Below are 25,991 nucleotides of genomic sequence, written 5' to 3' on the forward strand. Positions count from 1 at the left end.
CTAACATTAAAAAGACTGCCGATTCCAAGTTTTAATAAGGACCTGGAGAAACCAACTAACTCTCATCTATTATTGGCAGAGCATGAAATGGTACAACCACTTTGAAAAATAGTTTGGCTGTTCCCTACCTGCACTTACCAAGTATTTCCCCTCCCAGGTAGTATCCAAGAGATTGAAAAATTAGTTTCACACACACACACAAATGTGTCCATGATTGTTTATAACACTTCATTCACAGGAGCTAAATCTGGGTACAGAAGTTCCATCAACAGATGGGTGAAAGAACAATGTTGGCATAGCCTAACACTGGAACACTACTTCCCAGCAAGAAAGACTTTATCTACCTATACGCACAACACGAACGAATCTCCAAGTCCTTATGCTGAGCAAAAGAAGCCAGACACAAAAGAGGATAAATTGTGTGATTCTATTTGTATGAAATTCATCACACGAATAGAACACAAAGCAGATCAATATTCACCTAGGGCTAAAAGTGGGGAAGACAAAGAAACAGGGAAGAACCCTTTGGGGTGAAGAAATCATAACATATCCTGATTATGGGGGCAATTACCCAGGTGACTTGTCAAACACATCTACAGATTATTAAAATAGGTGCATGCTGTTCTCTGTAACTCCACTTCAATACAACTGATTTTCAAACAGAATAGAGAGTGTAAATCCATATCTCATGTAGCCTTCTTAATAAGGCTGACTCTTTTTGCCCACTTCTTGGCAAACCCAGTTAGAATCTCTTTGATGTGTCTGGCTGTTTTTACTATTTAATGTAGCTGGTGAAGAGCCTATCCTGGTCATGGAAGTTCTGTTGGTTTTCTAGTTGCTAGCACCTGTTTGCATTATGCGTAACATCTTCAATCCACAATCTTCTCGGGACTCTTTGCAACCCACTTTTTGAAGGGAATGATTTCCTTAGACCCGGATGAGGTGATCCATAAACCCATCCTCCTGGCACATGTAAGAAGCAATGCTCTGCAGGCCACTGGGAGCAAGTCACACCTGATGTTCCTCTTTTACATTCTCTACATGGGGAACTCCTGCCCGGAAACTCCAGATGAAATGTGATTGTCTAAAATAGAGACTAAGGGACGACATACCTCTCCATTCTTGTTGGTTAAAATTAATTTATTTTAAATGAAGAACAATTAGAAGGATATTCCATATAACAATCTAAAATAATCACCTACCATGAGATTCCCACATCCCACTCTGCAGAGTCCAGTCTTGAAGGCTAGAGAAATTAGGGAGGCAGCGGGATGGAAAGAGGGGAGACAGCGTGGCCATGCCATGGCAGGAGGGAGCTCCACTGCTCAGCTCTACAGCCTGTCCACCTCGTCTGTTTCATTGCACTAACTTGAACTTGATGCTATTTAGAAACATTCAAGATATCTGCTGAGACCACGACACTCTGAGGTGTCCCCAGATGGTCCAGCTAGGAATGGAGAGCATCAGAAAATCTCTACTCAGAGTCACCTTGCAATCTTACAGTTTCCACCTTCCCAAGTATTTCACCTTCATAATTTTATATATTCACCTTCTTGTCTAATGTTTACAACAGCCATGGGAGGCAAGTAGGGAAACAAATACAATTTCCATTCACAGATGAGCCCGCCGAGCCAGGAAGGAGTCAGGTGAGCATGGAGGGCACCTTCTTTGACAGAGCTCTGGGATTTGTGAAGTTCTTTGCTAGTTCTGTCTGTGTCTCGCTGTTTTCAGGGAGACAAACATACACAGGCACACGTACGTACATACACATATATGCATGCGTGCATATGTGCACACACTAACACACATCCCCCACAGTCACATCTGGTACTACCTCCTAGCCTGGACTCATCTGGGCTTCTCTACCAGAATTCCTCAGCCCCAACTCCTGTCTCCTTGCAGCTTCACACCTAGATGCTCCTTCTTCTTGCTACAGTAGCAGCTGGCAGCCAGCCTAGACCTCCATTTCATTCCCTATACACCCCACTGCAAGTTGGGGGACACTGAGGGTGGGTGGGGTTAGGCAGAGGTTTGCCTCCTTGAAAGGATGCATGTACCTCCTGGTATTGTCCGTCTTCCTATTCCAACAGAACTCCATTCTTGTAGCCAGAGGGGTGTGGACTTTGGGGAAGAACAGAAAATCCCTTAGGGAACAACAACCTTTCAGCAGAGAAGCCCACATTTTCCTGGGAATGCCTTGGCTCAGCCCCTTCTTATAGGAGGCTGTGATTAGTGTTTGACCCCAAGATGGCCAAGACACTGATGCTCCATTCATTGCCACAGCCCCCAGCAACCTGGAGATGGTGTTAGAGAAAAGGAAACTCCTAGCAAATGACTGCATTTGGTTTCATCACGAGCTCCGTTTTGTGTCTGACAAGGGCAAGCTTTGAACTGGAATCCCTCCACCTCCAGCTTTCCATTGTGTGCCCAAGAAAACACAGCAGAAAGTCCTTGGAGACGACTGTGTGCTCAAATTGTATTCAGGGCTGACTCCCAAGGACCGGGACTGTGGACTGTTAGCAAAGCCAGAGGGCCTCCTAGCGGCAGGAAGCGGCATTTTCTGCTGGCTGAAGTATTTTGCACACAGAGGACCCGGTCCTTCTGTCTACAGAGCTGAGAGAGCCTCTCTCCGCTTCAGTGCAGAGCTAATCCATCATTTCCAACCCTGGAGACACAGACGGGAATGTCACCCCTCTCCTTCCAACTCAGGGTATAGTTTAACTTTCTTACTTTTTCTAATGTCACATTCAGAAAGAGAGAAAGAAGTCCCCATCACAGTTGTTGCCTGTTTGCCTCTGTCCCTGGCCGTAGAAAAGGATCCCTGATGGTGAACCTAGTCAGGGAGAACTCCAAAGAGCAGCCTGGGCCACAGCCCATTGGAAGGGCTCAATGGAAAGGGTGGCCAGGGGCTTCTTTGACCTGGAGCCAGAGCTTGCCCTGGAGCCAGTCTCAGGGAGCTAGTCAGGGCCCACAGCCATCCCCCAACCCCCACAGGGGGTACCGGAGACAAATGAAGCTCAGAGCCAGCCCACCCGTGAGGCCCCCTCCCCAGGACATGTCATGCTTGGGGTTACCTCTCAGCCAGGCTACGACTCAACCTCTCAGTTTGGAATTTGAACAATTCAAGGGAAGATGTAGAAGCAGAGGGCAGTGGGCTAAATGGTGGACCCCAAAAGACATGTCCACATCCGAACCCCCATACCTGTGAATGTGGCTGAGTTAGCGATAAGGACTTGGCAGATATAATCATGTTAAGGAATCACAATGAGATCCTTCTGCATCTAGGGCGGGCCCTAAATCCAATGACTGGGTTAGAAGAGAAAGGAGAGGGAGTGGAGACACAGACAGGAGGGGAGAAGGCCCTGGGAGGATGGAGGCAGAGGCTGGAGGGAGGCAGCTACGAGCCAGGGAACGCCAAGGCCTGGGCTGACCTCCAGGAGCAGGCGAGAGCCGTGGATTAGCTCCTCCCACAGAATCCCCAGAAGGAACCAACCCTGCCAACACCTTGATCTTGGACTTCCAGCTTCTGGAGCTGTGAGACAGACAATAAACTTGGGCTGTGGAAGCCACCACTCTGTGGTATCTGTTACTGTAGCCCTAAGAAGCCCCAAGAAGCCATTTGAGAAGTGAAGTCCGATCGGGAACCTGCCCTCTGGAAAGGTCTGTGCCAGCACTACCATGACTGGAGGATACGGCAGCCCATTTCTCAGCAGGGAACGTGACCTTTGACCGGCCACTTCATTTCTAGAAGGTCTAAGGAAGTGATTGGGCATGTTTGCAATGCCCTATGAACAAGGTGTCGCTACACCCCTTGTGTATGGAGGCAAAACAGTGGGAGGGCCACAGCCTCCTCCCCACCAGCTCAAGCAGAAACCTGACAGCCCCTGGTCCTTCCAGGACCCTCTCCTCAAAGTCTGTAGGTCCCCAGCCAGTTCCAGCTGCTGCGGGCAGTGACTCCCAGACCCACTGCATGTACGAGCCTGGTCTCTGGGGGAGCACAGGGGCCCCACCTGTATCCCACTTAACCTGAGACAGTCCAGCTGGCACCTGCTGACCGACTATCTCATCCAGTTTAGCTTTTGTCCCAGAATTTTTAAATTTTAATTAAGTAGTATTAAGAAGGGCTGCTCAAGAGAAGTCTAGATGGGCTGGGTAGGCCCTGTCTCTGCTCCCAGCCTCTGCTGGGGCCACGCCTCATGGTTCGGGAGACGTTCGTATGCTGGTCAGAGCTCCTTCTCAACATATGATTCAGTCTGAAAGGCCCCAGCAGCAGCCTGCCCGTCTCTCCTGGTCCCTGCCATCCTGAAACATGGAAATACCTCATGGTGACAAAAAAGTTAACATAACCTGCATTTAGATGAATTTCCTCTGAATCTCCTAGGTTAATTAAGATAGGATGGTCTACGGAAAAGAAAGCGATAACTCAAGATATGAGCATTTTCAATTTATCCGTAATAAAATGCAACTTTGAAAAAGAATTCAGGCAATCTGTTGAAAACTAAATATAACACCACATTTTGAAAAATATATTTTTTAGAAAAATAACAGTGCTGCTCAATTAAACAACAAGCCTCCCTTCCTAAAGGAATACTCCAACATTAAAATGCAAGGCGACTCCTGACCAAGTCAGCACAGAGAGATGACGCACGCTCGTGAAGGCACCGGAAGGCTCTACGTGTGGGCAGAGCCCCCAGCAGATGGCAGTCACCGGGGAACTTCCATCATCAGAACCAGTGGAAAGACTGGGCCCCTGTCCCACGGCCTCCGGTGCTTCTCCCCAGAGTGGCAGCCAGGAGCCCAACTCCTTGGAAATCCTCAGGGCAGGAGATGTGCCTTCATTCCCCTCAGTCCCTCATTAGTGCATCTGACATCCACAGAGGGAATTTCCACAGTGATCCCAACACTACCCTTCTGAGATCCCCCCAGTGCTCCCACCACCATTCCATGACTCTCGATCTACCTCTTTCCTGGGATCCTGTGCTGGGAAGCCTGGCCCTACCGTGGGTGTCTCCATGGGGCTGGGGACTCTCAGAGCAGCAGCCAGCCAGGCCCGGCAAGGTACAGGGCTCCAGCCAGGTAAAAGGGCCAGCCCCTGGATTCTGGTCCCACCCCCAGGTCTGGGACGCCCTCCTGTAGCCAGGCCCTCAACCGTCAGTCCTCCTCTGATGCTGGGCTGCTCTGGGACACTCATGTCCACCCACCCCAGCTGGGGCACCTCATCTGCTTTGGGTCTCGGGTGTTTCTTCTTCCAGAGCCGCAGACAGGTTTCTTAGGTGGGGTCAGAACCTGGACATGCCTGGACCACCAGGAACCAAGAAGTTTCCAACCCCAGCCCGATCTGGCTCCACCCGGTGCAAGACAGCAGGGTGTCCCCGTCACCAACCAGGTCAAGAAAAGAGCTGAGGTGGTCAGTTGTAGAACACAAAACCTACAGCAAACCACCCCCCCATACACACACACATACTCACATGTAGTCACACACACTCACACATGAACTCATTCACACGCTCACACACATTTGTAAAGTCACATTCACACACACACACACACACCCCCCAAGGGCAGGTGCTGGAGCACTGTCTAACACAGAGAGAAACTCACAGACCAGAGCCCTTCCCAAGTAGCCTGGAGGAGTACTTCCCAAGTAGCCTGCATGGAGGGGCTGCAGGTAGGAGCTCCGTTGGGATCTGCCAGAGCCCCACGTGGCTGGGCCAGATGCCAAGCCCTGGCACCTGGACAGGCCAAAGGGTGCATCCCGGGGTGCCAGGCCCAGCTCAAGGCTTCTCTGGTGTCAGGGCACCTACCTGGGAGACAGGAAGCCTCTGTGCTTACTTTGTTCATCTAGAAAATAGACCCCAGCCAGTCCCCGGCAGCCTGAGAGCAGTGAGTGTAGAACATCATGCCAGGATGCTCTGAAGAAGGGGTGAGCTTTGGGACTTGTGTGGGGAGGTCAAGGCCAGCAGCTGCACCTGCTTCATGACCTCTGCTAGCTCCCGTGACTCTGCTGGGCCGATTGATTGTTAAAAGCAGATGCGATGGGCAAAATGCCAGCTGCCCCAGCCCATTCCCTTCTCAATTTGTCAGATCAGAACCTCAGCACCACGGAAGATTCTGGATCAGGTGCTGGGGCAGCAGCTTATGTTTCCAGGTGGCGATTGTGCAAGGAGGCCTAGAGCCTGGAGTGGCCGGCACCTGTGACCCGGTCATTCAACTCCTGTGACTTTCTCCTGGGGAGCTGTTGAGGACAGGCTGCGGTGTATCGTTGTAAAGGCCAAAGCCCCGGAAACAGATCAAATATCCAAAATCAAAAGGAAATGCTGGAACCCATCACAGTACATCCATAGGCAGATGTTATGCCACCACTGAAAATGACATCAAGGAGGAATTTGTAAATTTGTGGGAAAACGCCTATGAGGGAATATGAAAGGAAAAGATTACACTGCAAACCTGTTGGCCTGCCAGCATGGTGGGAAGTCACAGCCCCTGCCTAAGCAGGAGGCGCGGCTGTTGGAGCACTCACTGGACAGCAAGCGACAATTGCAGGCTGGGGACCAGGGCCAGGACGAGTCTTGGAGCTGACCTCACAGCAACGGATGCCTGTGCTAATGCCCGTGACCAAGGAAGTGGTGCACGTTACTCGGGGCCATGCTTCAGGCGTGAATTACACAGTTAGGAGCTCCATGCACTTAATACACAAACCCATCTAGAGAAGAGAAAATAGGAAATGAGCATCAAACACACACAAGAAACCCTGCCAGGTGGAGCCAGGAAGGTGGGACAAGATGAACTTGAAGCTGGTCCACCCCGAGTCTGTGGAGCAGATGAACATCTTTCAGAGCCTCCACTAGCCTGGTGCATGGCAACCCGGGAGGACAGCATGGAGGAGGTGTTCTTTGAGCCAACCCTGAAGGAAGGAAGGGGCGGGGGGAGATGAGAGATGGAACTGAGTATGGAGGGAACAACGGGACGCCCAAGGCAACAGAAACCACTCAATGAGACTGAGAGAGGAGACTCTTTGCAGGCCATGGGGAGCAGCGCTTGGTTTTGTACAAGGACAGAGAGTGCTCCTCCAAGAACAAGGCCTGGCGTATCAGTGGTCTCACGACAATCATCGGGCAAAGATGCACCCTCAGTATTGCAGTGGGAATGCATTAGGCTACCGAACCCACCTCCTGAAATCCATCAATCAATGGGCTGAAAAGCAACAGCTGTAGTTCAGCTCAGCTTTCACATTGCCCATGTAGACAAATCCAGCATCCCGGCACCTCCTCCTGGGGAAAATGCAGGCAGCATGGCATCTTCCCGTATGGAAGTCCTGCACTGGACTGCCCAAGCCAACCTCAGAGTTGAGGGAGAGAAAGAGAGAGAGAGATGGGTTTGGGGCGAGAGCTACATTTCCTGGGCCACCAAGTTCATTCGACAAGCATTTGCTGAGCTCCTGCTACACTCCAGGGCACTTTAAACAATTATTCCAATAAAAACTGATATTCATTTCCCAGGGCTGCCGTCACAAAGTACCACAAACCAGGTGACTGAAACACGGCAACGGATTGTCTCAGGGCCCTGGAGGCCAGAAGGTTTCAGCAAGGTTGGTTCCTCCCGAGGGCTGCAAGGGATGGATCTATTCCAGGGCTCGCTCCGCGGCTTGTAGGGTTGTGGTGTTCCCATGGCATTTTCCCTCTATGCGTGCATGTCTCCACATTTCCCCCACCCTGATGGACTCGCTTTAACTTGATTACCTTTTTAAGGACCCTATCTCCAAATAAAGTCAGAGACTGAAGTACTAGGGGTTGGGGCTTCAACACACAAGCTTGGGGAGGACACAGTTCAACCCACAATAACACTGATTGCAAATCTACACAACACTGTCCTCATTTCACAGATCCACAAAACTGAGGCTTGGAGAGAATGGCTAACTTGCCCAAATTATATCCTTCCATCCTGACCTGGCAGAGCCAGAATTTGAATCCCCGTCTGAACTCCAAAGCCTTTGACATTCCCAGCGGGTAAAGGCAACAAATGTGACAAGTGCTGCCGGAAGGCAACAGAAGATGCAGAGTGCTGGCTACGAGAACCCGAAGCTGGACCTTTGGAAGTGGGGAAAATGCAATAGAAGGGAGCTCTCCAAGTCTGGCACCCGATGCCAACGTGCCCCCGAACAAAGCACTTACCAGCTCTGACCCTTGGAGGAGGGGGCACCTTTCCCATCTCCCTCCCTACCCACCTTGGTGGCTGCTCATCGGAGAAACCTGCTGGCCTTCACTTCCAATGTTAAAAGGAAACATTCCCTTCCATGGCGATCTTCTTGGCTATTTGGGTCTTAATGATTACTCCATAATTGTATTGGATACTGAACTATGAAGGAAATATGCATTCTCCTCCCTCCGTGCCTATGGTCTGCAAAACAGAGAGATGATACCATGCTCTGACAGCTGGAGACCAGAGGGCACTTCTCCCCACAAGGCAAGGTTGCAAGGTCCGCAGGGTCCGCCTCCTGGAGAGCCAATGTCCGGCACTGGGCATAGGCTCCACGTGGCTCTGCCGGGACCCTCACCAGCAGGGAAGCCCACTGTTAGTTATTCAACCAACAAATGCCCCAATGGCAGGGAGATATGTAATTCATCACCCTAACTGAACCAGTAGTGAGAGTAAAAGAAAGTGCCGTTGATAATGACAGAGGACAGTGGGCACCCACCACCCAGTCCTGACCGACCAGGATTCATGCCCACCCTACCCAGTGCGCACCCTGCTGATGAATCTCCTTGGAAACTCCTCCTAATCTAATCCGATTGTTGCTCCCTTCCCAGCTCAGCCAAAGACAGAGGGACCGGGAGAAGAGAGTCCCCCGAGTGTGCCCCTGAAGGGAGGCGGCAGGCCTGTGTTCCGGGGATGCCCTCTCGGTTTATCCTTTGGAGTTTCTGGGGATTCTAAGCTTAGATGTAAAAAGATGCTGACCGTTCTGTTGACCTTCTCCCCTTGGGGTCCTGCCCACACAGAGGAGAAGCCTCCAGGGCCAGGCATGTGTACATGGAGCCTTGTCAAGTAGCAAGCCCCTCCCATCTCTGAGAACTTTGGACTGACATCGTCTGCCTTTGCAGGGCACCTGAGGCCCACCTGGCTCTAGAGCAGTGAGGACCAGGCTCACGTGCAAGCTGAATGGACATTTGCTCAGCCTCATCTCCAGTCATGAGAGCGGAACACCCCTCTGAGAGGGAAATGGGGTTCAGGGAACTCTTGATGGGGGTCTCCTGCAGCCCCAGCTCTGCTGACTGTGGGCTCTAGGGGGTGTAGCTTGCCAGGAGGAGAGGGTGGGGCTGAGAGACACAGAGCAGAGAGGGCAGGGCTGAGAAGGCCTCGGGGTTCTGCAAGGGTGAAGAAGTTATCAGGGTGACCTCCCTGTTCATCTCCGCTGCCCACTGCCAGCCACTCTCCACACACCCCAGTGCCATGTTGCTGCCACTTATTGATTGAAAGGGAATTGCTTGTCATCCGCTTTTTATTTCTCCAATGAGTCCCAACATCTTGGTGTCAACGATTAAAAATCCCGTCCTTGTGGTCCTCTCCACATCTTCCTTCCAGGGGCCCAAGGCACCACTCAGGGAGGTCCATGCTTCTGAGGGTATAAAACAATAGATCCATAATGAGATGGCCTTTCCTTTATTCTGATATAGTGAGCAGGATGGAGGAGTGGGTGGAGGGGTGACAGACATGTTTTAAGGATTCTAGGTAGAAATTACAATGGATATCACATCCCACATGCCCACATGTCAGACTAGCAAAGGTTTCAAAGTATGACATTAATGAGACTATAAATTGAGACACCACACCACAGGCCGTGGAGCAAAAGGAATCAAAATCTAAAATGCATACACCCTTGAGCTCAGCCATTCCCTCCCTGGGAACTTGTCCCAAGCAGATCATTAGACAGCTGTGCAAAAAGTAACTATTCAAATCACAGTGGAACAAGCTAAATGCCCATGATTATGTGGTTGGTTACATAAATGATGATGTTGAATCAATGGAACCTACTGCAGACATTAATAAGAATGATATGTACCAACATTCACTCACAAAGGTTAATGGTGTGCCAAGTGAAAGCAGAAGACTACAACTCGTACAACATCCTCTTGTTTCTATAAAGTTGCGTGTGTGTGTGTGTGCGCATGTGTGTGTGTGTGCACGCGCGCCTATTTGCTTAGAAGAGATTTGAATAATGGCTCCTCTGGAAAGAGGCAAGAGGGATGTGAGGATAAATTTTTAATTCTCTATTATTTAGTATGTTTCATGGTTAAATATATAAATGTGCATTATCTATATTATCAGAAGAAAAGGGTTTTTCATTTCAAAAAATATGCAAAGGTAACTTCCCTACTTTTCTGAACTCTCAACATAACTTGAGGTGACGCTATATTTGTAGACTGCCGGAATTTTATGGTTAATTTCATATGTCAACTGGACTAGGCTATGGTACCCAGAAATTTGGTCAAACATCAGTCCAGATCACTGTGAAGGTATTTTTAGATGAGACTAATATTGAAATCGGAGGACATTGAGTAAAGCGGATTACTGCTTGTAATGTGGTTGGATCTCATGCACTCACTTGAAAGCCTTAAGGGAAAAAAATTGAAGTCGCTGAGGAAGAAAGAATTTGCCTCCAGATGGCCTCAGAGGCCCGAGACTGCATCATCAACCCTTCCCTGGGTCTCCAGCCTGTTGGCCTCCCCTGCAGATTTCAGACTTGTGGCCTCCACAAACTAATGAGCCAATTCCTCAAGATAGATAGATAGATAGATAGATAGATAGATAGATAGATAGATAGATAGATAGATAGAGATAGCTAGATGATAGACAGATAATAGACAGCAAGATGATAGATGATAGATTGATAGATAATAGATAATCGGTAGATAGCTAGAGAGAGAGATAATAGGTGGGTAGGTAGATAGATCATAGGTAGGTAGGTAGATAGCTAGATGATTGATTGAGAGATAGATAGATAGATAGATAGATAGATAATAGATAATTGGTAGATAGCTAGAGAGAGAGAGATAATAAGTGGGTAGGTAGATAGATCATAGGTAGGTAGGTAGATAGTTACATGATTGATTGATTGATAGATAGATAGATAGATAGATGATAGAGAGATATATATAGATGATAGACAGATAATAGACAGCGAGATGATAGATAGATAGATAGATAGATAGATAGATAGATAGATAGATAGATAGATAATAGATAATTGGTAGATAGCTAGAGAGAGAGAGAGAGATAATAGGTGGGTAGGTAGATAGATCATAGGTAGGTAGGTAGATAGATGATTGACAGAGAGAGAGAGAGAGAGAGAGAGATAGACAAACAGACAGATAGACAGAGACATCCCACTGGTCCTGTTTCTCTGGAGTATCCTAACTAGTACAACTGCTTTTGATCCTCTTCATAGACTTTATTTTTTAGAGCAGTTCTAGGTTCACAACAAAATTGAACAGGAGGTACAGAAATTTCCCACATATCCTAGCCCCACATACGCACAGCCTCCCCGCCTATCAACATCCCCCACCAGGGGGGGTACTTTGTTACAGTCACTCTTTCTCTGATCTTTTCACTGTCTCCATTGTTTTGCCTTTTCCAGGATTGGAACCACAGTTGGAATCACACACTATGTGGCCTTTTCAGGTTGGCTTCCCTTCGTTAGTAATATGCATTTAAGGTTCTTTCATGTCTTTCCATAATTTGATAGCTCATTTCTTTATACCGCTGAATAATATTCCATCGTCTGGATGTACCATCGTTCATCCCTTCATCCACTGAAAAACGTCTTGGTTGCTTCCAAGTTTGGGCAATTCTGAATAAAACTGCTGTAAGCATGTGTGTGCAGGTTTCTGTGTAAATGCAGGCTTTTTACTCCTTTGGGCAAACACCAAGGGGCACACTTGTATCATATGGAAAGAGCATTTTAGTTTTGTAGGAAGCTGCCAAACTGTCCTCCAATGTGGCTGTTCCGTTTTGCGTTCCTTCCGGTAGTGGATGAGCATTCCTGCTGCTCCACAGCCTCACCAGCATTTAGTGTTGTTGGTGTTCCAGATGTTGGTCATTGTGACAGGTGTGCAGTAGTCTCTCGTTGTTGTTTGCTTTGATTTTTCCACACGAATTACAAGGCAGAATGTTTTCTGGCTCCCATTTTACACAGCAGGATGCCGTGACCCCTGAAGGCTAAATGACTTGCCAATGGGATCAGTCAACTGGAGGCAAGGCCAGGGCAGCACCCAGCCTCCCTGCCTCTCTGGCCAGAAACTTTCTTCTAGATACTTTATTCAGAGCCAATGAGAATCAGCAGTTGGGAGCAAATAGGGGGAAGGCAAAGTAATTGCCTGGACCAGGCCAGGGCTCTCTGCAAGATGGCGGAGCAGGGAGCCACAGAGTAGAACAGGGCCTGCCTAAGGACCAGCCCTCCAGTCTGATGCACCTGCACACCGCTTCTGTCTCCCAGATCTTGGTTTTCCAGATTGTCCTGTGCCCATTCTAGCTTCAGCCTCCCAGGACAAAAGTTCCTCTTATGGGGCCTGGCAACCCCACAAGCAGGGACAGCCCCAGCTCTCTACAAAGGATGGAACTGAGTGTCTCACTCATGCCAACAGAGCCCCATCCCAGATGTGCGACAGAGGGAGGGAAGTTCCCATCCTCCTGGAACCCTAGTCTTAGCTTGAGGAGTGTCTCTCACAGACCCCTCATTCTCTTTCCACATATCCTGGGGCTTCCACAGACACCAGGACGTCAGGAACTGGTCTAGCAGAAAGGGCCTGAGAGTGGGGTTACAGATAAAATACGAGACGCTATGTTGAATTGGAATTTTAGATGAGCAACAAATAATTATTTAGTGTAAGCGTGTCCCATGTAAATATTCCTTCCTCAATTTGTATTTGCTATGTCTGCAGCTCTGCCAGAGATGACTCAACTCAGGGCTCCCATCTAGGGTCCTCAGCTCCCAAAGAATCAGGGCCTACGAGTTCCTTGCAGAATTGCAGAAAGCCTGTGGCATTTCTGTGGGTGCAGGAACTCCCAAGCCTCTTTGACTAAATCCTATTAGCTGGTGTGCCAGTTCTGGCTGGCAGTGCCTGGTGACCGAGGCTATGGCTGGAAGTGAGTGGGGTCTCTGACAGGGACAGGGAATTAGGAGGCACTCTAACCTGGTGGATCCCTCCTATGGTGGGGGAGGGGTGGGAGTTGGGGAGGGAGCCGGGGGTGGCTAGCAAAACTATTTCAGGGTGTGGATTCCACCGGATGAATAATAAACAGGATCCTTTCTTATGAAAAGGTCAGGGACCCCCCATTTTACAACCAGGGGACCAACGTCCACAGCATAATTCTCCTTGGACGAACTTTTCACTGCATCTGGGTTTCTCCATCCATTTTACTCGAGTCCCAGTGTTCCCAGCCAACCCCTCGCCGTGAGTGGGGACTAGCCCCTCCCCAGCAGCTGTGTAAGGAGCCAGTGTTTGATGTCTGGGGTCAGAACTGCTGCTCCTGCAAATCATCGGTCTCAGCGGAAACCAATGTCTCAACCCCTCCATCTGTCAAGCGGGGCCAGCCCAGAGAGCAGCTGCTTTGGTGGGTACTAAAAGGACACGGCAGCAAATTCTAGAACCAAAGGTCAAATCGCTTGATTACAAGGTTTTTTAAAACCCAAAGTTAAAGATCCATTTGCCTTCAGCACAGACCAGCTGGCCGGCTCTGTCCACCCACTCATCTGCCCAGCCCATGAAGGGCCCACCCCCTCCATCACTTGGGTCTGCAGGGCATGTGTGAGACCTTGTGTGGGAAAACAGCTTTGTCTCCATCCCCCGCAGGTGGGGATCAGCAATCTGGTGACCCGGGAAAAGGTAAGAAAAGCCCCTTGGACTGAGGGCACAGTGGACACCGTGCATTCCCCTGTGCTTGGAGGGAAGTGCTGGGCGTCGTCACAGGGACAGCCACTGCTTCGGGAGGGAGACGGGCCACTAGCAACACGCACCCTCTAGGGCACTTCTCGTTTGCACACCTCCACCTTATGCATACATTTCCCAAGTCGTGCGCTGAGCTCCTACTGTATGCAAACCTATAGGAGAGAGTAACTTAATTCCCACACTGTCTGAGAGAGAAATTCTCTCCATGGCTGCACTTCCCAGGGAACAAGACAGGCACAGAGAAGCTAAGTGAGAGTTGGTGGGGGACAGAGACTACAGGGAGCGACCCCAGTGAGTGGCTCCCGTGCTGGCTCCTGAGCCCAGGCCCTTGCCTCACAGCTGTTCCTGGCGGCACCTGCAGCCCAGATAACTTGGGATAACGATCAGACATTATTATGTCTGGTACTAATAAAAGTGTGGGTTCTCCCACTATCAACCGCACAAATGTCCTTTGGCAGACAAATGATTTTTAGCCTCTTAGCCTAAAAAGATGCCTTAGGGAGTGGGGAGCTCGTGTTTCAGGGAGACAGAGTTTCCGTCTGGGAAGATGAAAGGGCTGTGGGGTGGATGGTGCTGCACCACAGCGCGAGTGTGCTTCATGCCACAGAACTGTGTGCTTAAAAAAAGTTAAGGGGCGAAATTCTGTTACATGTATTTTACCACAATAAAATAAAAAAGAAATTAAAGATGAATTACTCTGAATCCTGGATCCCAGGACTAGTGAACTGAAATCTCCCCAGTCATGCTGGGGAGAGCTGCTTAGCCCTCACTCCAAGCAAGTCCAGTGCCGCAGGGCCTCTGCGGTCTCTTCTGGAAGCCTCCCGGAATGAACAGATGGCCGTGCAGAGTGGCTCGGGGTGGCCATGCATGCAGCAACGCTCAGCGACCCTGGCCTCTGTGCCTGTGGCCTGCCTGCCCCAACCAAGCCCCCACCCCCACCAAAGCACAGGCGTCTGGGAGGGGCATTCTGCCCTTTTGAGGCTCACCTGGGTAGCAGAGGGAGAGGAGAGCAAACAAGGTGGCCAAGCCCAACAGCAGGTCATCTGCACACCCTCCTGGGCACCTGTCAGCACATATGGGGCAAGTCCACCCTCCAAGACATCATCCTTCAGCCTACAGGTCAGAGCTGAGAGAGGTGCGTCTGCTGGGAGGGTTGACTGTCAGAGAGCCACTGGCCTCGTAGGGAGGCTAATCACCCATCATACAGAGACAGTGGCTGACTGGGGCTGCTGACCAGGGCCATTCCAACTCCCCCTTATTCTGGATGAGGCGGTAGTGCCATCATCCACTAATCAGGGTTGCTTTAAGCACGATGGTGTTCCCATAAGCTCTGCTGATGGCCTTCCTATTATTGCTTTTCAGACGGAATATTTAGGATAGCAGAAAATACTATGAAAAAAGGGATATTAGGTTTAGATTGACCATAACAAAATTATTATAAGACCAAGCTATGTAGTTTATACTGTATCATTAACTACACACTCTCCCAGTGTGCTGCTCAGCAGACCAGCAAAGCCAGCATTCACTGAAGATTTCAATCTTGGTGAGCAATAAACTCAGCGTTTTGCATAAATAGATTTGCACAAACTCTGTTTACTGTGATTCCCACATATAGCGGATGGGAAAGCATGTCCGCAGAGGAGCCCTTCTTCTCTGGGAGGTTTGAGCAGCACAGAGGCAAACCCGGTAAGTCAGTGCAGGTGGGTTGAGCAAAAGGCAGCACCATGGAATTTTATAGCAGGAAGGCTAGGATCCCCCCTCTGTGCTTCAACTGCATGTCAAGATTCTGCATCTGACTTTTTCATCTGCTCCAGAGAGCTCTTAGATTGCAAGTATAACATCCAAACCAATAACACCTCCTTGAGCATCAGAGACCAGAGATGGAGACGCAGCCAGTGTGGACACCTCCAAGCCAGATGCTGAGTGAGAAGGAGCTGGGTCTTGAGCCTTCCTCCCTCCAACCCGCCAGCCCTTTCTGTAGGTCATCCACAGCAGCCTTCGGAGGTCAGACCTGTGGCCAGGGGCATCCCTCGTTGTCCCTTAGTGCTCATGGGTACATTTACCAAGCACACTGCTGATTCATTATTCATCAGCGTGAGCAAATGAGCCAGCTTCCCATGGCTGCTGTAACACATTTTCACATACTCAGTGGCTTGAAGCAACACAGATTCCTCCTTTTACAGCTCTTGAGATCAGAAGTCCTTAAATTAAGCTGGTGGCAGGGCCCACAGATTCTGGGTGGGAACCACTGCCTTGACCCTTCCAGTTTCCAGAAGCCACTCGCACTCCTTGGCTTGTGGGCTCTGATAGAATTTGACTGTGTTCCCACCCAGATCTCATCTTGAATTGTAGTTCCCATAATGCCCACACGTCCTGGTGGGGACCCAGTGGGAGATAACTGAGTCATGGGGATGGTTACCCTCATGCTGTTCTCATGATGGTGAATGAGTTCTCACAAGATCTGATGGTGAAGAAGGACGTGTTTGCATCCTCTTCTGCCATGATTGTTAAGTTTCCTGAGGCCTCCCCAGCCATGCTGAACTGTGAGTCAATTAAACCTCTTTCCTTTATAAACTACCCAGCTTCAGCTATGTCTTTATAGCAGTGTGAGAACGAACTAATACAGGCTCTTTCCTCACATCATTGTGACCTCTACTTGTCACCAGATGAATCTGCAAAGTTCCTTTTGCTATGTCAGGTGACAGACGCACAGGTTCAGAGATCAGGACATGGACATCTTTGGGAGTCATCATTGCGTCTAGCACAGTAAATCCTGTTGTTCTCTGTAATTGTATGGTACAGGATGGTTTATGAACGTTCTTGCTTGTTTAACAGAACAGAACCTTTTATTTGAAGTATATTGGCTGTGAGCACAAAAGTAAGCCTGTCTGCAGGGGAGGAGGAGTTGGGAGGTAGTGAACAAAATATGGAAAATGCTCTCCCCAAAAGCCACCCCAGTCTTGGCATGCTCCGGGGACAGACAGTAGCCCTCACACTCAGAGGGTCACAGCACAGGAAGGCAGTGCAGGCAGGTGCAGAGAGGACCCAGCTCTGTCTTCTCAGTTCTTGCCTTAAAAGCCCATGAGTATTTATGAGGTTGTGTGCCTAAGAGCCTCATCAGCTTTCGGAAACCTTAATTTCACTTCATAATCATGAAAGCTCTGCTCTTCCAGGGTGTGAGATCATCACGCATGTCTTTCTAACAATAACCTGTCATCACTCTCTGCTACACCCTCTGAAACTAACGCACACTTCTCGGCCTGATGCTGCCTCTCAGGGATCTCCTGGCTCTTTATGCTGCCTGCTGGTGGTGGGTGAGGGTCCCAGGATAAGCCCAGCTTGCAGGACAGTTCCACCTTGGGGATTTATGGATTTCAAAGGCAAGCAGAATTTCTATTTGCACCAGGATGCAGTAGTCCCCTTGGGAGAACAATATAGAGATCTTAGAGATGGGTGCTCTGGCATTGGGGCACCCAGACTAAGATTATCAGGCAAAGAGTCTGGGGAGAGGTTCAGAGTCTCCTCCTAGCCCTAGTAACACACAGTAAAAATGTACAGGCTCACACACCCAATAATTCAGGGGTCAACAGGTTTCAGGTATAGCTGGATCCAGGGGCTTAGGCAACATCATCAGGAACTGTTTTAATTCTCCGTCTCAGTCCAGGGCCCACCCCCCCAATCCTGCACTCACACAATCCTGAGTAATAGAGCCTTAAATTTTCTGCTTCCCAGGTCCCTCACTTGCCTCACTACAGTCCCGGCCCTGCTGTCATGTCCATTCTTAAGCAGGCTCTTCCCTTCATGGTAACAGAATGGCTACAGAGCTCCGGCTCTCCATACATACAGATCTGGTTCTATGGGAAGAGGGGTCCCCTTCCCCAATAGCTCAGAATGTCAGAATTTGGTCTACTTGGCTGGTTGTCACACCCCTCCTGGGTTCCCAGGGACCTGCTATGTAAAAAGATCATGGGATGAGGGTTGGGAAGGGGTCATTTTCTTAAAGAAAAGCTGTGGACTGGATTCGGGGCAGCAAAAGCCACAAGTTTTCTCCTTGGCCAGTAATTCGCCATGAGGTAAAGGCAAGTCCATGTCTGGGGCCACTGCGACATTCGATCATCCACAGAGGAAGGGTGGATCTTTGAGAGTGGATGCTGGTCTCTTGCTGATCCAAACTGCAGGGAGTGATTTTTTTCTAGTTCTTTAAGAGTTCATTGCTCTTGAATTCTACCATCCATAAAGCCTCAGGGCATGAACACAACTCCCTCAAGTTCTTTGCAAATGTATAACAAGGATGGCCTTTGCTCCAGTTTCCAATACCTTATTCCTCATTTCCCCTGAGACTTCATCAGAATGATCATTACCATACATATTTCTGTCAGCATTCTAGTCATGACCACTTAAGTTAACTCTAAGATGTCCCAGACTTTCCCTAGTCTCTCTTCTTCTGGGACCTCACCAGAATTGCCCTTAATGTTTCATCTATGGCAATACAACCTTTTTTCAGCATTCATTTCAAAACTGTTCCAGCCTCTACTCAAGATCCAGTTTCAAAGCCACTTCCATGTTTTCAAGCATTTGTTATAGCAACAGCCCCACTTCCCAGCACCAACTTTCTGTCTCTGTTTTGTGTTGCAGTATCAGAATTCCACAGTGTGAAATGTATATTGAACAGAAATTTACTTTGCTCATGATTCCAGAGGCTGGGAAGTACAAGAGCATGGCACCAGCATCTTACGAGGGCCCTAGTGCTGCATCATCCAATGGCAGAAGTCAACAAGTGGCAAGGGAGGGCACAGGTGGAGAAAAGAAAGGACCAAATCTGCTTTCATGACAATTCACTCTTGGGAGAACAAACCTACTCCCACAAGAACAACATTAATTCATTTTAATCACTTCTGAAAAGTCCCGTCTCTCAATACTCTTGCATTGGAGATTAAGTTTCCAATGAACGCTCGGGGACACATTCAAACCATAGCCCATATGACACCTATATAAAACTTATGTCGTTTTATACTATTTATTAAAGTGGACATACCTGAATCGACCTCCTCTTGTCTTCTCTCCGCAGGTTTCAACAGCTTGGCCTAATAATGTGAGTATCTTCATATGTTATCATAGTACATATGTGTGGCCATTTCTCTAAATCTATGCCCATGGTAGGGGATTTTTGTGTATCCTCCTTAGCCAAACAGTTTCCCCAAATGGATATAACAACTTACATCCCAACTTCAGTTTATGAGAGTTCAATTGTTCCATATCTTCACTGGTATTTGATATGGTTTGCATGTTTGTCCCCTCCAAATCTCATGTTGAAATGTGATCCCCAATGTTGGAGGTGTGGCCTGGTGGGAGGTGTTTGGGTCATGGGGTTGATCCCTCATGAATGGCTTAGTGCCATTCCCTTGGTGATGAGTGAATTCTTCTCTGGTGGTTCACATGAGATCTGATTGCTTAAAGGAGTGTGGCACCTCCCCTCTCTTTCCTTCTCCTGCTCTCACCTGGCTCCCCTTCCCTTCAGCTGTGACTATAAGCTTCCTAAGAGCCTCACCAGAAGCAAATGGTGGAGCCATGCTTGTACAGCTTGCAAAACTGTGAGCCAATGAAACCTCTTTTCTTTATAAATTATGCTGCCTTGGGTATTCCTTTATAGCAATGCAAAAACGAACACAGTACTGTTTAATTTTGCATATCTGATGTGGCCTTAGTTTGCATTTCTCTCATTTCTAAAGATGTCGAGCATGCTTCATGTGATTATTGAATGCTTAGGAATCTCCTATGTGAAGTGGTTATTCAAGTATCTTGCCTGCATTTCTATCGGGGTCTCTGTCTTTTCTTATTAAAACTGTTTGGTTTTCTCTGAGGCAATTATTTTCTCCCGCTCTGTGGTTTCCCTTTGCACTCTTGAATGGTGTCATTTGACAAATAGAATGTTTATTTTAATGTAGCCCAATTTACAAATATTTTCTTTTAAAATATTGTCTTGTGTAACTTTTAAAAGAAGTAATTCCCATTCCTATAACAACTTCTGAATGTTTTATACTTTACTTTTTATACTTAGGTTTTATTACCTCCAAAAATGATTTCTTATATGGCGTGAGAAAAAGGAAACCATATTTTTTTGGATGATGCACCATTATCCTAGCAGCATTTATTGGGAAGAGCATCTTTTTTCTACTTCTCTACAATACAATCCTTGTCATTTATAAGCATCCAAAAGGCCAGACTCTTCTTTTTGAAGGTTCTGTCTTTAACTCCATGGGTCTACGGTCATCTTAATACCAGGTCTACACTATCTGATTACTACAACTTTTACACTTATATGTAAATATATGACACATATATTATTATAAATATAATGTTATAATTCTATAATATATAATTTTTCATTATCAAATTCACCAGAGGTCTTTCAATTTTACAAATCTTTTAAAGAAACCAACATTTGACATTGCTGATCCTCTCTAGAGTATGTTTATTTTCAATATCTTTAAATTTTATTATTTTCCTTATGATTTTCCTTTTTTGACTCTTTTTAATAAAATTTGGCTTTTCTGAACTATTGAAGTTGATGATTACCTAATAAATTCTTAGTCTTCTTTTTTTATTTTATCTATTTAAGATTGCATGGTTAAATGTCAGACCTCAAACTATAAAAATGCTAGACAACAACCTAGAAAATACTCTTCTGGACATCGGCCTTGGCAAAGAATTTTTGGCTAAGTCCTCAAAAGGAATCGCAGGAAAAACAAAAATAGACAAGTGGTACCTAATTAAACTAAAGAGCTTCTGTACAGCAAAAGAAACTATCTACAGAGTAAACGGACACCCTACAGAATTGGAAAAAATATTCACAAACTATGCCTCCAACAAAGGCCTGATATCCAGAATCTATAGGAAACTGAAAGAAATCAACAAGCAGAAAACAAACAACCCCATGAAAACAAAATGGGCAAAGGACATGAACAGACACTTCTCAAAAGAAGACATACAAGCAGACAACAAACATATGAGAAAATGCTCAGCATCACTAACCATCAGAGGAATGCAAATCAAAACTACGATGAGACACCATCTCACACCAGTCAGAATGGCTATTATTAAAAAGTCACAAAACAACAGGCACTGGTGAGGCTGTGGAGAAAGGGAATGCCTGTACACTGTTGGTGGGAATGTGAATTGGCCCAGCCACTTTGAAAGGCGGCCTGGAGATTTCTCAAAGAACTTAAAAGAGAGCTACCATTTGACCCAGTAATCCCATTACTGGGTGTATACTCAAAGGAAAATAAATTGTTCTACCAAAAAGACACATGCACTTGTAAGTTCATTGCTGCATTATTCACAATAGTAAAGACATGGAATCAACGCAGGTGCCCATTCATGGTAGACTGGATAAAGAAAATGTAGGCTGGGCGTGGTGGCTCAAATCTGTAATCCCAGCAATTTGGGAGGCCAAGGCAGGTGGATCACTTGAGGTCAGGAGTTAGAGACCAGCCTGGCCAACATGGTGAAACCCCTTCTCTACTAAAAATACAAAAATTAGCCAGGTGTGGTGGTGGGTGCCTATAATCCCAGCTCCTTGGGAGGCTGAGGCAGGAGAATCACTTGAGTCTGGGAGGTGGAGGTTGCAATGAGCCAAGATTGCACTACTGCACTCCAGCCTGGGTGACAAGAGTGAGACTCTGTCTCAAAAGAAAAAAAAATGTAGTATATATACACCATGGAGTACTACACAGTCATAAAAAAGAATGAAATCATGTCCTTTGAAGCAATATGGATGCAGTTGGAGGCCATAATCCCAAGTGAATTAACACAGGAATAGAAAACCAAATACCTCATTTTCTCATTTATAAGTGGGAGCTAAACACTGAGCATCCATGGACATAAATATGGGAATAATAGACAATGTGGACTACTAGAGCAGGGAGGCAAGGAGAGGAGCATGGGTAGAAAAACTACCTGTCAGGTACTATGCTTGCTACCTGGGTGATGGAATCTGTACCCTAAACCTCAGCATCATGCAATATCCCCATGTAACAAATCTGCACATGTATCCCCCGTATCTAAAATAAAAGTTGAAAAGACTGCCTGTTTCCTTTTAACACTAGCTTTAAATGTACCCTACAATTTTTAACAGCTTTATCAAGCTATAATGACATACAATAAAATACATATATTAATGTATATAATTTTTATGTTTTGACATAGGTACACACCCAAGAAACCATCACCGCAATCAACATAATGAACACACACACTATGCCAAAGAGTTCCTTCATCTCCCTTTATAATCCCTCCTTTCTGCTTCTCCCTAGCACCCTCGATTTAGTAGATTTGATTTTATTGAGCAAAACAAAAAACATAACACACATCAAAACTATACAGGTCAGTGAATGGTCACAAAGGGAACACACACGAAACCACGACCCAGGTCAAGAGACAGAACATCAGCAACACCCCCAAAGGCCTTTTCGGCCTCTTGCTGTCACCATCCCCTCCATTCTTCCAAGTGGTTGCTCCTGGTTTTCTACTCCACTGACCACTGTTAGAGTTTTCTTGTAAAATCTTTGGTGCATTTATGTTCCACCTACGAGTGGAACTGCTGGTTCATAGAGTGTGCCTGAGTAGCTTCTACTAAACCATTTCCAAAGTGGTTCCACCAATGCGCATGGCCACCAGCACCTCTGCCAACTCTTGGACTGTTTGTCTGTTTTTCCCTTTTGTTGTCATTGTTTTGGCCATTCTGGGGAGTATACAGTAGTATCTGCTTGTCTTAATTTCCACGGCTCTAATTACTATTGGATTTGTATACATTTTCATATACTTATTTGCTATTTGAATGTCTCCTCCTTTGTGAAGTGCTTGTCTCAATCCCTTGGCTGTTTTTTCTATTAGGATCTCTGGTTTCTCCTTAGAAATATACAGCTCTTCCTACATTCTGTACTGTAAGTCCATTGTTAAAAATGAGCACTGCAAATCTCTTCTCCCACTCTGTGTCTTATCTTTGCACATGCTTCATAATATTTTTTGATGAATAGAAATTCCCAATTCTAGTGCAGTTGCATGTAAGTCCATCAAACTTTTTCTTTAGAATTTATGCTTTTAAAAAATCCAATGTAAGAACACTTTCCTAATAACAAAGTTTGAAGTTTTCTCCAAAACTACTTTTTACACTTAAATCTATGAATCTTTTAGTATGATATGACAGAGGAGTCCAATGAAATTAGTTTTTTGTCTAATAGCTAGCCATCGGACCCAGCAACACTGATGGAAAATTTGAACACAGCATGCAGGGCAAACTTTGCCATCCATCAGACTCACAGCATGCACCAGCCTCTTCCTAGACTCTCACTTTGTGCCACTTGTCTCACCAGCAATACCACAAGGTCCTGTTCACTGTGCTTTCAAAAAATGTTCTGAAACCCTGTAGGAACATCACCCATCTTGTTCATGTTCAACAGCATGTTGAAGATGCTTAGATCTTTGCATTTCCATATCCATTTTAGAATTGCCTTGTGCACTTACGCAAAAAGATATGTAAATTTGCATTGAGATTATAATGGATTTTTGTTTCATCGTGGGCAGAAATGACATTTTTACAATAATGACTTCCTATTTCATGAGTATGAACTCTCTATTTATTCAGGTTTTTTAAAATGTCTCTAAACTGTATAGCTTCGGGGGGCGGAGATTGTATACTTCTATCATTATATTAATTCTATGTAGATGATATTTTAAGACATTGTAACTATCTACTTTTTAATTTATTTTTGCTATTTGTTACTGGCTGTGTTAATTCCAGCAGGCATGAAATGAGGAGCTGTTTTGCTGGGGTAACACCTAGCTGCATGGCTCCAACCCCCTCCCACCTACTCCACCTCAGCAGGTGTGAAATGGACTGATTCACAGCGAGTCCAAGCTAAGCTTGGGTGTGGCTTGTGCTGTCTTGTCACCATCGTTTATTGATAACAGTGAAAGTAATGATTGTTCAGGTTCTCACCTGGTCTTGGTGGCAACGCGGAGGGCTCTTCTATTGGGGGCTAGTCCATAGAAAAGACATACCCACGTGGCCAGCAGGATATAAAAAACCCAGCTGACACTTCATCTGGCGCTCCCTGGTTCTGAGGGGTTCTGTGCACACAGGCTGGCTTCTGAGACAATGCATCCTGGCACTACCCTGCAGAGAGGAAAGTTGGAGCTGGGGCCCATTCCTTCCTGACCCTTCACTGAGGCAGCCTTTGGCTGAGGCGCTTTTACCACACCTGATGCACCTCTTCAGAGTCTTTGCTGTATCAAATCCTTTTCCTAAAATAAACTGTACATTTCTAAGCTTTGTCATTTGGGGTCCCGTGCCCTGGTGTCCAGACATATAGTTGATTTGTATGTATTGACCTGCATTTACTAAGCTTTTATACTCATTTAGCTGTTCTGCAATTTACCTGTAGATTATTCTAGGTTTGTAAAGCACATAATCATAAATTCTTAAGCCTTCATTTCTCACCTATTTCACTGTCTAGAACTTCCAGTATGAGGGTCGATTGTATTTGAATGTACCAGGCATAATTCAATTGGCCCCAACATGGACTGCTTAGACATTTCATCAGTAAGCATAAAAGAAGTTACCTTCTATTTCTAGTTTTTTTAATGAGCTCTTTAAATGATGGATAGGGGCTGAATTTTCTGAAAGGCCTTTTATTCATAAATGGAATGAACCATTTGTTGTTGTTTTTATTGTGGTGAACAAAACAAGGCTAGAAAGATCCTTCTAATCATGGGCTTGACTGAATTGCAGGGGTTTTTAAAATGTATGTATGTATGTATGTATGTATGTATGTATGTATGTGTTTATTTATTTATTTGTTTTTGAGACAGAGTCTCCCTCTGTCATCAGGCTGGAGTGCAGTGGCACTATCTCAGCTCACTTCAACCTCCGCCTCCTGGGTTCAAGCGATTCTGCTGCCTCAGCCTCCCAAGTAGCTGGGATTACAGACACACGCCACCATGCCTGGCTAATTTTTGTATTTTTAGTAGAGATGGGGTTTTTCCATGTTGGCCAGGCTGGTCTTGAACTCTTGACCTCAGGTGATCTGCCTGCCTCAGCCTTCCAAAGCGCTGGGATTACAGGAATGAGTCACCACGTCCAGCTGAACTGCAGTTTTTAAAAGTGAGGTCTTCATTGCCATTTAGTTCAATAGACTTTCTAATCTCCACTCGATGTATTAATAGTTGTTTTGATAGGGTATTCCCAGTTCATTTGTAAGACAGATATGATTCATCTCATCTCATGGTTAGAAAACTGAGAGGTTGAGTTTCAAGTTTGTTGCCAAAGGTCCTAGACCGACTGAAAAATTTCCCCTCCTTGCCAAGTTCTTCCCTTCCTCTGTAAAAACAGTGCTCTCCAGTTCAGGAGCCTGGACGGACCTCTCTCTCCAGCCCGTCATGTCACTGGCCTACTTGTGAGGAACACTGTCAAGAGAAGGAATCTCTCGTTCATTAATTCAAGGTGTTTTGATGCAGAAGATGCAGACTTTGACTCCCAGTATTGCCCTTAATAGGGGGATGCATTTCTGTGAATTTGAATATATTTTTAAATCTCTTTCTAAAACTATTGTAATTATTTTCCTTTATCCCTCATACTACATGGCAATCTAAAATCATAATGCAGGCCAAGTGCGGTGGCTCACACCAATAATCCCAGCACTTGGGACCAAGGCGATTGGATCACCTGAGGTCAGCATTTCGAGACCAGCTGGACCAACATGGTGAAACCCTGTCTCTACTAAAAATACAAAAATTAGCCAGGCATGGTGGTGCATGCCTGTAATCCCAGCTACTTGAAAGGCTGAGGCAGGAGAATCACTTGAACCTAGGAGAGGGAGATTTCAGTGAGCCGAGACCACACCACAGCACTCCAGCCTGGGCAACAAGAGCAAAACTCCATCTCAAAATAAATAAATAAGTAAATAAATTTTTTTTAATGAAGTAAAATAAAATCACAATGCAAAGATCGCCTTGTTCCTGCACACACAGGACATTCAGCTCTAGATCCTG

General features: G+C 46.6%; 1 protein-coding gene across 1 annotated transcript in view; it reads left to right on the forward strand.

The window, feature by feature from the left end:
• Positions 1–4,639: 4,639 nt before the first annotated feature.
• The window catches only part of LOC105531983 (histone-lysine N-methyltransferase PRDM9-like), a 49,332-nt gene continuing 27,980 nt past the window's right edge, over positions 4,640–25,991 (forward strand). The window contains exons 1-3 of the mRNA XM_011970044.1: positions 4,640–4,767; positions 5,116–5,407; positions 13,848–13,880. Coding sequence (XP_011825434.1) covers positions 4,640–4,767; positions 5,116–5,407; positions 13,848–13,880 — 453 coding nt within the window. The remainder of the gene's footprint in view (positions 4,768–5,115; positions 5,408–13,847; positions 13,881–25,991) is intronic.

This window comes from Mandrillus leucophaeus, unplaced genomic scaffold (assembly GCF_000951045.1).
Source record: "Mandrillus leucophaeus isolate KB7577 unplaced genomic scaffold, Mleu.le_1.0 Scaffold926, whole genome shotgun sequence".
Classification (NCBI taxonomy): Eukaryota; Metazoa; Chordata; class Mammalia; order Primates; family Cercopithecidae; genus Mandrillus; species Mandrillus leucophaeus.